Source organism: Montipora foliosa, chromosome 6 (genome assembly GCF_036669935.1).
Source record: "Montipora foliosa isolate CH-2021 chromosome 6, ASM3666993v2, whole genome shotgun sequence".
Classification (NCBI taxonomy): Eukaryota; Metazoa; Cnidaria; class Anthozoa; order Scleractinia; family Acroporidae; genus Montipora; species Montipora foliosa.
Genome location: NC_090874.1, coordinates 33924482 through 33939481, shown reverse-complemented (window position 1 = coordinate 33939481; position 15000 = coordinate 33924482). Strand labels below are relative to the sequence as shown.

Below are 15000 nucleotides of genomic sequence, written 5' to 3'. Positions count from 1 at the left end.
TATGCTGTTTTCAAGGAGCAGAGTGCTTTGTTTTCTTTAACGCTTGTGTCTTTAAACTGTTGCTCAAAAAGTGAGCGTTTCTTCTTGCGTAAAAGTAGCATTTTGTTTTAAGTCTCGCTAAACCTCGTTCCCAGGATCTCTCTTCTCTGCTTCTCAATGTAACGACAATGGAGGCAGAGAAGAGAGACCCTGGAAACGAGGTTGAGTCTCGCTCAGTACATCAGAAAGTTAATGGCCCTTCCGTTCCTGCCTCACCGCCAGATTAGCAGTGCGGATTACCTCTGTACTCCAGCCGTCACCATCAGGCTTGTGTCCGAGGAAAAACTGAAGCGGGTCCAGCGGAAGCAGTATCGAAACCTGCAGGCGAGGCTATTCGACAGCTGGGAGAAGTACGAAAGGAAAGAGAAGACCGCCGCACAGTTGCTGAAAACGTGCTCACATCTCAACGGCCCCACTCGTGGAAACTGAAGAAGTCATTAAAAATCACAACCAAAAAACGGCTCCTTTAGGAGCCACCAAGTTTGCAAAAGTATATGACCATCAATAAACTATCAATAAAGAAACCTAATAAAATTTGAGGGTGTATTGGGGCGCATTGAAAGGTTCAATAACAAATATGGCGGTTCACATCAACAATCCCTCTCATGAAGTGAATTGCAAGTTATCTAATTGACAATTATTTTCAACGAAAAAGGTGTTCTTGGACGTTGGCGAACTGACATATAAGCGTTGGCGAACTGACATTAGACGTTGGCGAACTAGGCTCGATTTCCGCCGCTCACTCGAGTTCGGGTATCCTCCCCGAGAAGAGACGGCAGCTTTCGGGAGTGAGCGCTGGCTCATTTCCCGAAACAGCGGCTGGTAATCGAGCCTATTGGCGAACCGACTTCATACGTTGGCGAACAGGTCGTTGGCGAACTGACACGTTGGCGAAACGACCGGTATTCCGTACGAAGCGGTATTCTGTACAGAGCGGTTTCTGAAAGCCGTTTGACTTTCCACGAATAGCCAGAAGACCTTTATGTACGCGCACATTCAAGAGAATTCTAGAGCCTCCGGCGCCCGTTTCGCTCTGGGAACGAGATTGCTCGGGTAAGCTGGAAGCCACAGCATTTACGAACGCCTGTCATGTAACGTGCACTTATTATCACGAATAATTACAAAAACTATGTTGCACAAGAGAGCGTTGGGTAAGTTTTGTCCCACACGTTGTTTGTTTTTGTGAGCATCGTCTTGAGAGAGAAATATCGACTTTGGAGAGATTGTTCGGTATGTCATCTTCCGTCAATGAATTCGGTTTGTCGACACACGTAAAGTTGATTTGCATGTATGATGAATGAAAAAAGGAAGTTTGGGAAATCTGTTTATGCCTGTGTTTTTTGGTTCAGCAATGGGTTCCCATAGTATTTCTTGTTTCATGTCTCTATCTTTTACTTCAATAAAACACTTGTGAAAGACTGCGTTCACACAAGTACCTTACGTTGCTTAAGAATCCAGCTCGATTTCATTCATTGCACAAACAAGCAAGGCAGCATGCAAGCATCTATTCATTCTTTAATGTTCCTTCAACATGGACATTTCTTCATTGATGAGTAAATCGTCTGGTATTGGAAAGACAAAAATATTATTAAGTCTCACAACTACATGTAGGAGTCAATGCGCACCGGTGGCTCAGTTGGTTGAGCACCGGGCTGTTATGCGGGAGGTCGTGAGTTCAACTCCGGCCGGACCAACAGTCAGGGTCTTTAAATAACTGAGGAGAAATTGCTGCCTTTGTAATTACATCTGCAAATGGTTAGACTCTCTAGTCTTCTCGGATAAGGACGATAAGCCGGAGGTCCCGTCTCACAACCCTTCAATGTTCATAATCCTGTGGGACGTAAAAAAACCCGCACACTTGTCGTAAAGAGTAGGGTATGTAGTTCCCGGTGTTGTGGTCTGTCTTCTGTGGTGTATTATGGTTGGGAGGGTAAATGCTTGGAGATATTAGCTACACCAAGCTACTCTAAAAATCCGAGGGTAAATAAAGATATATGATATGATATGATGATGGATTAAATGGTCTTAAATGTATGCTTTCCATTACATCATTCAAGCCATCAATAACGTCGTAAATCACGACCTTGCAGTACATGTGAAATTTATGAAACCAGTCTGGTGGCAAATGGACTTAACATTTCCTGGTGAATTCACTTTATTGTAAAAAATCCCTTTGGATATTTTGATGATGTCCCCTTACATGCCTAACATTTTTGGCTGTTCACCACAACATGTATTATGTTGAATGACCAGTTTCAATATTCATAGTGTCTTGATACTCCATGTTTGTGCTGTTTTTAGGTTTTTGCAGATGGAAAGGATTACATATTGTGCCTCAATGTCTCTTAGCAATGCAATCTGAAGCTTTAGTTAAGGTAATGTTGTAATGCTCACTAACCTTTTTTTAATCTTTTCTCATGGCAGTGCTCTAAAATTGATTTGATACTTTTTGTTTAGATACCTATTGATTGAAATAGAGGTTGATAACCATTCCTTGTCACTGATATAATCATTTGAGAAGAAGCCACTTGGTTCTTATTGAAAACACAAACTGCTCTCTTCCCCCAAATCATCTCATTATCATTCTTTTCTATTCTTTTGATTCCCAGACTTGGGTTTGATTCCCAGACTCTGCGTCATCTGCGTCGGTTGAGTTTGTTGATTCTCTACTCTGCAGCAAGAGGTTTTTCTCTGGGTACTCCATTTTTCCCCTCTCCTCAAAAACCCAAATTGTGACCTCAATAATAATTATTGCTTCAGCACAAAGAAGATTAGACACTTAAATAAAATTCCTTTTCTTTTCCCACTTCTCTGAAGAGAACTTTAAGTGCAGTTTTGGGGAACAGCAGCCAACTCAAATCTTAAGAATATAATGCTACATTGGCTGTTGTACACATATTGTCAATTAGTGTCACTTAAATATATAACATTATTTTTTTCTTTTATGGTGAAATGCTTGTAACAAGTAATAACCTCAAAAAATAGTGTGAATAAAGTGTTTTGACTTGATTTGATTTGGGAATAAAATAAGGGAAGGCAAATGGTTATTGGATTCAATGAAGAAGAATGCATTCTAATTGGCAGAAATACATGTATCCTCGATCTCATGTGATAGTGTAACAGCTTGCCCAAGGGAAGTCAAGTCCTATTGGATGGGGTTGATATCTGGATGCCGTTGACCATGGTCATGCTGTTTGGCTATTCAGCAATGAAAGGCTACTGATATCTCACAATATAATAAGTGTGATACCTTCATTACTGAACAAATACTAAGATGAGGGTATGAAATGATTCTCCCCAAAATATACAACTGCTTTCAAATTCCTCATCCATGACAAAACAGGAATTGAATGCACCTTGGTTACAGCTAGTTAGAATTTTATATGGTACTCTTAATTTGTCACTATGTTCCCCCTTACTTTATTGCAAACTGGCAATCTAAATAAATACAATAGTGGTAAGCAATAGCTCTTGCTTTTAGTACGTTTTTGTAAAGGGGCATTCTAAGACACACAGGTCTCATTCTACAGGTCAAGACTAGGAGTCTCTGCTCTAGTGATGAACAACTAAGCAAACGTTTCCCTTAGACCTGAAACAACATTTTTGTGGAGTGATTAGGGCAAGGAGACACTTTCGGTGTTGTTTATTTGTGTGTAGCACAGTGACATGTACCCTAACCTGTGGAATGTGACCTTTGTTTTAGACCCCCCACATTCGTTAGCTATTAGACCCTCCCTATGCTTGAATGCTTAATTCATAAATTAAAGCATCAGGCCTATCACATTTATTCTACAGTTTATTAACTGTGGTCAGTTGCAAGGGACATTAATTAACCAAAAGATATCCATGCCTGGCATTGTGGCCTGGCTTCTGTTGAGCTGTCTAGTCTTTGATTTATTGGACCCTCACTTTGGTGTGTACCACCAATGCTAACCCCATTTATAATGTAAAGCTTTTGTAAATAAGAAAAATATTCATTTATCATACAGTGTTCATTGCATGATAGGCTAGTAATATCTATTAGAGGTATGACCTCGCATCTTGCCTGCTGTCTATTATTTTCAGGGAAAAGGTCAATTTAAGCTGGTTGAAGAACGAGGATTTACAAAGGTTGTTATGTCCACTCCCCCAGACTTTTCAATGGCCCATTGTGTTAGTGCAGACTTACAGATGAGTGGAGCCATTACTCCAGCATTCAAAAAGCTGTGTCGTGGTTTTGAGGACTTAAAGAAACAAGGTGCACAAACATTAGTAGTGTTTCAATGCTATTTTATGGGCAACAGTTCTCAACAAAAATACAAGAGTTTGAAATTAAATACAGACAAAACAAAGTTGATTCAAGTGTCAGTTGCGAGATAGCATACTCAAGACACTTCACTCTTTTATTGATAGAGCTGAAGTACATTAATGGTTCAGCAATTTTTTCTGGAATGGAATGTAGCATAAACATGAACCATCCAGCCAAAGCAAAAACAGGATAAGGGTGAATGTGGAAACTGGACGCAAAATGATAAACCATCAAGTCAAAATTTAAAAAAAGTCTAGCTGTCCTTTGCAATTCAGCTTAGAAGGAAACTAAGTGATTCAGTCAAGGGGGAAATAGACTAGATCTTATTCTTCAAACAACACGATATATTGGTATTATAAAATAGTACAGCCTAACATCAAATAATTATTGTTAGCAATGTAAAATAGCTCAGCTTTGTTTCGAATTAAGTGAGACAGGATTGTGCAATGGGTCAGCCAAATGACAAATGGTGCAGCTTAACATAAACCATTCAGGATAATTATAATTGCATCAAGCAATTCAGGGAAAAACTAAACGGTTTGGCTTATGTAACATCAAATGGTCGAACCTGTGATGGATAGCTTAAGGGAGCTTGAAATGATTGAACTTGACGGGAAGTGGAGTAGCATGATATGTGTTGTCCAGATCTCAAGACAAGCACACTTACCACTTGGCCGCACTGCCTCCGTCCTTCTTCCTCCTTATACTGTAAATTGAAAATCAAAATTACGAAATCAATACAAAAAAGCCTAGGCTATAAGCTGTATGCAGTATTACACTTGAATAACATAGTTTGCCTAATAAGTAATGATCAGTTACAATGAAAGTTTTGTCCATTGTCAAGTTATTGCTGCCATTTATAAGGTATTCATTAACATTCCATTGAGAAACAAGAGGGATCTTTCATTGTCTTACTCGTTTTCTTCATCTGCATTCTCTTAACCTGCTTTCTACCTTTTTTACAGAGAGAAGAGTTGGTCATATCGTAGTGTCAGAAAGGAGTGAAGCAAGCTTCATTTATCATTTGGTATGATATTGGGTATCCTGTACCTTGCACTGCAACTAAAGAAACCTATGTTCATACAGATGTCCCAGCTACTTAGCACGTCTGCGTAGGGATGTGAAGTACCCTAGGTTTCGATATATAAGCGGTTGATATTTTTCGGCTCATATTGCTTATTGTTTACTAAGAATGCATCGACCTACAAATGTCATCTTTTGGAGAGGAAATAATGTCTTTAAACTCGTTTCTAAAACATACCAATGGAGCCCTTTTTTACAACTTTAAGTCTTTCATATTTCTCTCTCATTATTAGGTAACAAGACAAAATTGGTGGGACGCGGCCACGCCCTCGTCAATGCACTCGTGTTTGGAGCATTTAAAAGAGCACTGTCTGGAAAATGAAGTTGAGAAGCTGGTTGTTCCCCGCTTAGGAACAGGAGAGGATAGACTGGACTGGCCTTTTGTTAAACAAATTTTTGAAGATGTTTTCAAAGACACTGATATATCCGTAACTGCTTACACAACTCGTTAGTGCATGAACTAAAAATTGGGTTCAGTCTGCAGTATGCAGTTTTCTTTAAAGGCCCGGCATTTAGCTGGAAACTGGGACGAAACTTCGTCAGCCAAAAGTCACTATGCCACATCTTGAACTTGATCAGCCGGCTCATTGAGAAAGCAGAGTCTGCTGCGCAAGCGCGTATCACATTTACATGAACGCTTACACTGCCTATGAATAAAAAGTTCGAAGCCTGCCCTCTCATAGATTTAAGGTCCAAGAAGGTGTCACAAGTGAGAATTAACTGAGATCCATCTCGAGTCTTTTAGGATCGATATCACGAGGGCAAATATTCTTGTCCCGATAACCAGGGCCGTACCAAGAAAAAATGATGACTGAGGCAATGTCCATGGTTACGACGGCCCTGGTAACTATGCGAGGAGTGAAACTCAGAGAACCTTGTTGGTTACATATTTTAATATCAGGTGTGTTTGACCCCATAATCGACAATACCGAGTTATTGAGAGTTATTGTCATAAGCACGCCCTTCTCACAAAAAAAGAACTTTGCACCACTAATGTTCCCGAAGATGAGGTGCAAGAATGCGTATCTTAATTGTATGCCGAGTTAAAGTGAGTTTGGTATCAATAACTCCGCCAAGGTTCGAAACTGAGTTTATAAGACCCCCAAAACGTAAATCTTTGATTCGATAGTAGATGGCAGCTCCACTTGCAAAGTCGGTAAACGTCAACAAATGGCATGTGTCGAAAGGCAAGTTGTAAATCACTCTTGCCGCTCTTCGGTGAATAATTCCCAATGAATAGACCACTTTCGATATATTAAAATTCAGTCCTAAACAAAAGGCATCATCTCGAGGCTCTGGGGAATAAATATAAGGATTTGTATGAGTTTATTCCCCAGAGCCTCGAGATGAAACCTTTTATTTGGGACTGAATTTTAATATATCGAAAGTGGTCTATTTAGCTGCTCTGTGTTAGTGCAGCCTCCACTTACAACCAAGCCATATAAAACTGCAGGCAGGATACCTTCATGATACAAATCTAAAAGGGCATCTCTTCCTAAGAAAGAACTCCTGTTTAAAAAGTTCAGCTTGTTTACAAAACCTTTTTTTCTTGCGTCTATAAGGTGCTATGTCCCGGAAAGTCGGTCATCAATAATGATCCACAGGAGACGAGTGACCCATTCGATCCGATCCCGCCCAATATTCACCGAATATAGATGCCCGATAAATGGTCTCTTCATCACTAACATTGCTTCGCACTTTGTCGAATGAGCAGTTCAGGAGTTTCCTTGGCAAATACAGATATAAAACTGTGTTTAAAGGCGTCACAGCGGTGTCTACAGTATCGCCAACCCAATATACTGACAATTGTGTCGTCTGCCGCGGCATAAAAACAAAGCCAGAGGGGACTGAATTTGGCAAGTCACTTCACGGTATAAGAAGAACAAAGTGGGGCCCGGCACTGACCATTGTGGAATACCACATCTAACGTTCACAACATTAGATTGCTGACCGTTTACTACATACAGAAAACTGAGTTCGGTCCAATAGATACTCTGTCATTCGTGAAAGCATATAACCTTGAATCCCAAACATATTTCAGGTTATTTGGTAATATCGCATAAGATACGCAATCGAAAGCCTTTCTGAAATCTATAAACGCTACTCAGTGCATGCCACCACTTTCTCCAGGTTTCAGATAGGTGTACAAGCAGTAATAGGCCTTTTGCAGGATAGTGATCACCTGCACATGATACAAAAACCGCCATATTGGAACGCAGATTGCCCACTGGGATATCTAAAACAAAGAAAATTTAGATTAACTTGCTTTATTGTAGACGCCCCACTGCGAAAATTGCGTTCTAGTATGGCGGTTTTTGTACCACGTGATCACAATCGTGCAAGGGGCCCATAACTGGGTTGCCACATGGTAATCCAGTCGAAAAATGAGTGGCATTTTTTCGTTTTTATTTTCCTCTGTGTGAAATCAGAAAAGTTGCGCAATAGGGTCTTTCCTGTCACTTCCCTGCTAAGTATTTTCTTTGTATCTGGAGTCTTCGGCGCGTATCTTCGGTGCGTTTCAGGGGTAGTAGAAGTCCGTAGACTTTATCCTGTGGACACAGTACAAGCAATGGCGGCGAAGCCGATGTAAACGCGAATGGTGTTTTATCGGATCTTTAAAAAAATATACCCTTAGGGAGCTCAAGAATGGAACGTTAACTCCATAAACAACACAATGGGTGAAAAATGAATGTTTGGAATCTTGCATGACGATTAATGGACTTCGAGAACAATTTCATCGTTCGCCGTCGGGTATCAAAGTGAGCTGTATTTCTAATATTTTACTAAATGTGATGTTATGTACAACCCTGAAACTACAAGGTGTTTCGAAAGTTCTTTCCGATTGAAAATTGCATTTTGTTTCAAGAATGTAATGTATCTTTAGGCAAATTGAAACTGATTCAGTTAATAAATTTATCTAAATAATTGTTCAAAGCAATTTCAATCTAACATTTGAATAAATGACAATACTGTTGAATTATCGCACCCGATGTTCAAGCGCGAGTGTTTTGTCCCACCATATTTTTCCCGCACATTGTCTGTTTTCGTATTTATTGCCTTTGTTTTGGATTTTCACTGCTCTTTCACGAAAATCACAGACACTGTTTGTGCTAGAGCTCAGGCAGCTATTTTACGGTCATCTGGCCATTCAGTCAAAGAAATTGCCAAATTGTTTAAAAAGACCGAACGATGGTTGAACAAGGGAGTCCTTCGAGGACAAACCAAGGAGTGGACGGCCGTCATTTCGACAAACTATGCGAGAAATCATGAATAAAGAAAGCTATGTATAACCGTTATAATTCAACAAGAAAGATTGCTAAAATAAACGTTTCGAGCGCAACGTTATGGAGATTGACCAACAAAGGTGGAAAGCTTTCAAGAGCAAGAGGATTCTATTGTTAAGTACCATTCAGATAAGCCGTGGATAACTCCATCAATGTAAATGTTTGTCAAAGAACGTCAAAACACTTTTCATTCACAAAAAACCCCCACTCCCCCCCCCAAAAAAAAATGGAAATCCCTACTTAACAAAGTCCAGCAGATGATCGCTGAACGCAAACGATATTTTTATCAAACCAAAGTACAAGAGCTAAAGAAATATAACTGCCATAAGTTGTGGGGGATAGTTAATAAGATGTCTGGTAGATCCAAGAAGTCCTCTCACCTCTTATTAAAGCGTGATGGTAAGACCTTATCTGATTGTTAATTAGCCAATGCGCTTAATAAGTTCGTTACATCTGTAAATTCGGACATCCCCCCGCTTGATTTGTCTTTGCTGCCATGGTACAATCTTACGAAGTATGTAAAACACCTACTGCAATTCAGCCCCATAAGGCCAATGGTCCCGATAGTATTCCTAGCAGAATCTTTGAAGAGTTTGCTTTTGAACTAGCAACGTACTCCAGCTGCTACTATTTTTAATGTTTCTTTGTCGTCTAGGGTTATGTCAATCTCGTGGAAAGAATCTAATATCATCCTAATCCCTAAAATCACAAAGCCCACATGTGAGATTGATATAAGACCATCTCACGTTTGCCCTGCCTTTCTAAGGTTTTAGAAGATTTTGTGGTTTCGTGGTTGATTGAGGATGTCAGGGATACGATTGACCCTATGCAGTTTGGCTGCCTAAAAGGAACATCCACATCTTACTGTCTGTTAGATATGGTCCATAATTGGCTTTTACAACTAGACAGTCCTACTGGACACCTCCGAGTCTGCTTTTTGGACTTTTCAAAAGCTTTTGACCGTAAAGGTATTTGGGGAGGGCCATGTCACCTATTTTTGGAATGTAGAAGTACGTGGATGATGTCTGGTTGTCAGAGAACTTTAGTAAGGGTAGCTTATCATCCTCCCAGTCTACACTCGACTATATATGAAAAAAAATCGAGTTAAGTGTGCTACATTAGCAGGCTATGCTAATTTTACTAGTTTAGGTGGTATACTATCCGGATCACCAGATCTACTTGGCTTGATGGCGTTTAGTTTGCAAATGCACCAAATCTTCAGACACAAATATCTCTGAGAAAGAGGGGACTCGACACTCTACGGATTGGCTTTGTTGTGAAAAATTGCTGTTCCTTCTTCCAAGAACGCCGATATTGGCAAAGAGGATATTCATCAGGTTTGCTTTATCCTTGTCGAAAACTGCAGAGCTTAATTAAAGAACCAATTCTGCTTCTTCTCAAATGATTAAAGTTCCAATATGCCGCCGAAGACTTAACTGAGACTATTTTCTCCTTAAAGTTTAAGTGCCCCTGAGATCAAAACTTGTGTATTTAATTTTTTTACATTTTCATGTAGAATATATCTTTCTTACCCACCTTGCGAAATATCAATCCTTTACGAAGACTGGAAGTACGTTTATCGTTTTATCCGAGATTTGACTTTTCCTTGGAGGAGAAGGTCTTTTATGTTGGAGGATCCAAACGGACAATTCTGCCTCAGGCTCTTCCGACCATGCAAAAAAGTATGTGTGACCTCGAAGCCGAGTGTTTTATAAAAAGTTCGAATTGATCAGAAGTGAAGGTTTTTGAAACACAAATTTGCTCCTCTAGGACCCACATTCGAATAACACGCGTTTTTTCATGTACGTTTTGCTCAGGTCATAAAGAAATTTGAAATGCCGAAAGTGTATCTACCCTTGACCGGAACGACGAGGACAATAGGGAGCTTAAGATCTACGACGACTACGTCGACGAAAAAGCCACAAAACAGCAATATCATTGGTTAAAAGAGCATAAATAATCGTGCTGCACGTGTGGCACGGATTATAGCTCATATTTTTGCGGTTCTCTGAATGACGACTACGTGAAATCACCAAGTTTTAGGTTTAGGATACTTCGCCCGCATTATACGACGTGAAGGAGATGGAATAATCGCGAAAGACTTACACTGGATCAAAGTTCTACTTTGAGGTGACAGCGACGTCAAACATTAACAAAGCACTGACAGGAGATCATTTAAAATTGAGACCTCATTCCAGCGAGAGTTCTATTCTTTTCTCAAGGGAATTAAGGCGCCCTATGATTGGTTGGTAGTTGACATCCCATGTTCGTCACACATGATTGGAAATAGGAAGTTTCGAAAATGTTGTGGGGTTGATTGCAGGTGGTTTCTCTCTTCTTCTCCTCGCCTCCTCCCCCTTCGTTTGCTCTTTTTTCGCGTGGCCATTTAGGGCCACACTCGAGGAGGATACTTTGGATCAAATCTAAATCCGGATTTTTGAGATTCACCACTTCAGCGTTTTTCGGGGGATGCCGTAAGCAGCACGTGTTAAAGATTCAGAAGAATTCTGTTTTATTTTCATCGTAGTCACAAATTGACGTGTTTTTCTATTGTGTGATTTCATTGACTCCAGTCCACCTTAGCATGACGTGCAAGATCAAGGATCGATCAGGGTGGATAAACAATATTAGCCTGCGAGCAGGCTCTATGAGGGACTGGGGTTGGGGGTGGAATGAGGGCCTGCCCCGCATGAGAAGCCTTAAAATAACAATGACCACAACCAGGTTTCTGAGCCCGCGAGATTGAGCACCCCCAGCAAACCATTGTTTGAACGAAAATCGCGGGTCAGCAACCTGGTTCTGGTCATTGCTGTCTAAGGTCTTCCTATCCGCATGGCTTTGAAGTTTTAATGTCGCGTCCAAATTTTGGACGCAAACTACTAATTGGCTGAAATTAAATTACTTGGTGACCTCACCATTGACAAACTCCGATAACAAGAAAGGCACTTCGCTGTAGTGATGAGGCGGTCGATCAACGCGATGCAATGGCTTCTTTGTTGGAACGAAAGGAAGTTCTATCTCTGTTATCCACAGGATTCGGGAAAAGTCTTATTTCCCAACTGCTTTTCGTAGCAGCCAAAATACAACGATGGCGACTTCGTGTCACCGTGGTAGTTTCCTGTCCTCGACAAAGCGTTATCGCTGATCACAATTGGACAAAAACGTGGGCATTTCAGCTGCCTCAGTTGGTGATTTAACGATAGAGGAACTCTACACGATTTTAGCAAGTATTTGGTTAAGCCGACAGAGCGGCTCCACAAATGATTGCCCGATCTCCTGGTAACCCGGCAATACACCAATACACATAAACAAAATATTCCAATATTCCAATTATTGAATCAGTAAAATACATATCTATAATCACAAATACTCGATAAGCCCTTTGAAATAAAATGGTGTAGGTATTAGGATATCTGCCTAGCATTAAAGTGCGATGTCCTAGTATTTGTAATGTCTGTATTTCATAAAAATAAATTTAAAAAGATATCTCCGCTTCGCTTTACCTAGAATTTGGCAGCAGTTGTGGTCGACGAGTCTCACACAGTGGAGATGCGGTCAGGGAAAATGTTGTTGCTGACGAGTGAGCAAGCGAATAAGGCTGAAATAACTACACGGGTTCCAGGCCGGGGCATCATGGGCAACGATGTAGCGGTGTATAAGACCAGGTATAACACGTGGTTGTCATCTAGGCTTCCGAACCAACCGCGTTCTTTCGTTTCGTTTAAATTTTTTTTCATTGTTTAGTTCTTTCTTTTCTAGGTACCATGCATCCAGTCTGGTAGGATCGGCTGTTCTAATTTCCTTTTTGTCTTTTTGCCTTTTTGGCTTCTAATCACTTGGATCTTGAGCCTTGGTTCCTACCCAGATTTCTTGCACAGGGGTTTTTTCTGCCAGGTTTTTTTCTGGCCTCCGTTCAAACCGCATTTTATTTGTTAGCGGTTGCTCAGCTCTACTAGTTTCTTGTACTTTAGGTTTATATTGTATTTTACTTATATTGTACGTCGGAGTTGATGATCCCAAGCCTAACTGGCAGCCTGAGTGGCACAAAGCTTGAGAGCTTATATGGGGATGTAGGCCAAGATGGCCTGTTTATCTTATAGTCAAATGCAATGACAGAGCTGTTGTTCCCCAGCCTAACTGGTACCAAGGATGATTGCTTGTTCGGAGTAGTAGGCTATATATTTTGTGCATTAATTAAAGTGTTGTGGCTCACCAGCCCTACTGGCACTTGTAAACGACTTGTACGTGCGGAGATAGCTTTATCCTTGGTTGCTTTTCAAGGATTTGTTACGTAGTTTGTAAATTGTTTGTTTTATAAAGTGTTCGGGTTGGTTCTCGCCAGGCCCTCCCAAAATAAACTTATTTGGTTCAGCGATGCTGTGTTGTTATTTGTTGTGGAGTGGAGACAAAATAGGCATTTCTCTATTACGATTCCCGTCATTTCAAGTTTGTGTGCTAAATTTTTCCCAGACGAACGAAACACATTTTCCGTGGAAAGGGACTTCGATTAATTACCGTAAAGAATATTTAGCTAAGCTTTACAGCATCTGCAGTAGTTGTTAGGATTTTCTGGCGAAGGCTTCCTTCCTTTACAGTTTGTGGGAGGACTTGGAAGTTTCTGCCTCGAAATACTCAATGTTTACTTCGGATGCGCGCTGATTGGCTAATGTTTGACAGCTCTCTCCGCGTGAATGATATCAGGAGGCGGCATTCAAAATTCAGAGGGGCGCGTGCAGTCTCTCCTTCTCTCCCACCGCAGAGAGAGAGCCTGTTCGCGAGCTAAAACAACAGGTGTGATTTAATTGGCTCCAGTCCAACTTGGAATCACCTGGAAGATCAGGAGAAGTCACTGAAGTGTTGATCGAGCACAATACTCGAACCAGTTTGTTTACTTGTCAAATAGTGAACAGAGATTGAATTCTTGGGTTTATTAGCCCTGTTTTGGTTGCATTGAACCGTGTATACTTGCATAGAGTGCTCTTCCAACTGGAAACCTGTTTCTTGCCGTCGATCGAATCAACGAGTTTGCCAATCGAAGCAATTAGGAAGCGTGCGCAAAAACTTGTTGGGGTGGGGGGAGGGACTGATGAGAAATGATCTACTATCTAAAAAATCTGCAGGGTTAGGGTTAGGGTTAGGGTTAGGGTTAGGGTCTGCAGGACCCCTACTTAATTGCTGCATTAAACATTCTTAGGGACAACAAAAAAAGAAAAGTGACACAAACACCAACTCGGTGTGGCCAAGACATTATGCATGCGCACAACCATTTCACCTGTCTTAGACACCCCTTTAAGTGGCAGCTTAGGGACCTTAGCTTATAGGCAGCTTAGGGACCCCTTTTTAGTATCCCTAAAATTTGAGACACCCCTAACCTACCTCATGGCCACAAACCAATGCATGATGCAGAAGTCAGAAGAACGAGCGAAACAAATTAAGGCAAAAACAGAAAAACGCCTCCAAAGAGCATCACGATCTGCTAAGAAACGCAAAAAAAAAAGGCAAGGCAAACAAAGCCAGCTATCTCACTGATAAATGGAACAACCTAAAACCTAACAGGTGTTTGAGAACAAAAAGATCCCGGGCTTGGGTCAAAGCTTTAAAAGCAGTCACTTGCTTCTACTACCGAAAAGCTTATCGGTGGAGACTAGAATTAAATTGATGCAAACGCGTGAGGCCAAAGGGTCACATTCACATTACTGCCAAGAGTAAGAGTTATAAAAAATACATATTATTCTCCAAAACTGGGCCTGTATAACAAAACATTTTTCATTTACAGTGACTGCCAATGAATTTTGCGACCTTTCGAAAATGTTCTTAAATAAGAGATTGCATGCCTGTTGCTCTCGTGAGACTTGAATGTTCTTCAATGCATTATGGCTAAACTAAAATTTACAAAACCAAAGAATGAAAATGGCCCTGTTTGCTCGCGGGGGTGGAGGGATGGCGCAGTGGTGAGAGCACTCGCCTCCCACCAATGTGGCCCGGGTTCGATTCCCAGACTCGGCGTCCTATGTGGGTTGAGTTAGTTGGTTCTCCACTCTGCACCGAGAGGTTTTCTCCGGGAACTCCGGTTTCCCTTCTCCTCAAAAACCAACATTTGACTTGATTTGTGTTAATTGTTAATTTCAACTTACAGTGTCCCCAATTAGTGCTTCAGCGCTAGAACGACTAGACACTTAAATAAAGTTCCTTTCCTTTCCTTTCGTCTAAACAGACTGTGATTATCGCTACAAAAAAAAAATTAAAGGGAACCTCCACTTTGTTAACAAATGTCACCTAAAATGTTCCATGTCTACTTATTAGAAG

General features: G+C 40.8%; 1 protein-coding gene across 5 annotated transcripts in view; it reads left to right on the top strand.

Annotated features, from left to right (window-relative positions):
* Window positions 1-6082, top strand: part of LOC138007179 (ADP-ribose glycohydrolase OARD1-like) — a 20867-nt gene extending 14785 nt beyond the window's left edge. For 2 of the 5 annotated variants that reach the window (XM_068853942.1, XM_068853940.1), the window contains exons 2-5: window positions 2341-2414; window positions 4105-4276; window positions 5293-5354; window positions 5644-6082. In XM_068853942.1, the coding sequence (XP_068710043.1) occupies window positions 2391-2414; window positions 4105-4276; window positions 5293-5354; window positions 5644-5862 (477 nt within the window). In that variant the 5' untranslated portion in view covers window positions 2341-2390 and the 3' untranslated portion in view covers window positions 5863-6082. Of the gene's footprint in view, window positions 1-904; window positions 1270-2340; window positions 2415-4104; window positions 4277-5292; window positions 5355-5643 lie in introns of those variants that run through there. The other 3 variants (XM_068853941.1, XM_068853938.1, XM_068853939.1) reach the window with 3 other exon arrangements.
* Window positions 6083-15000: the final 8918 nt, after the last annotated feature.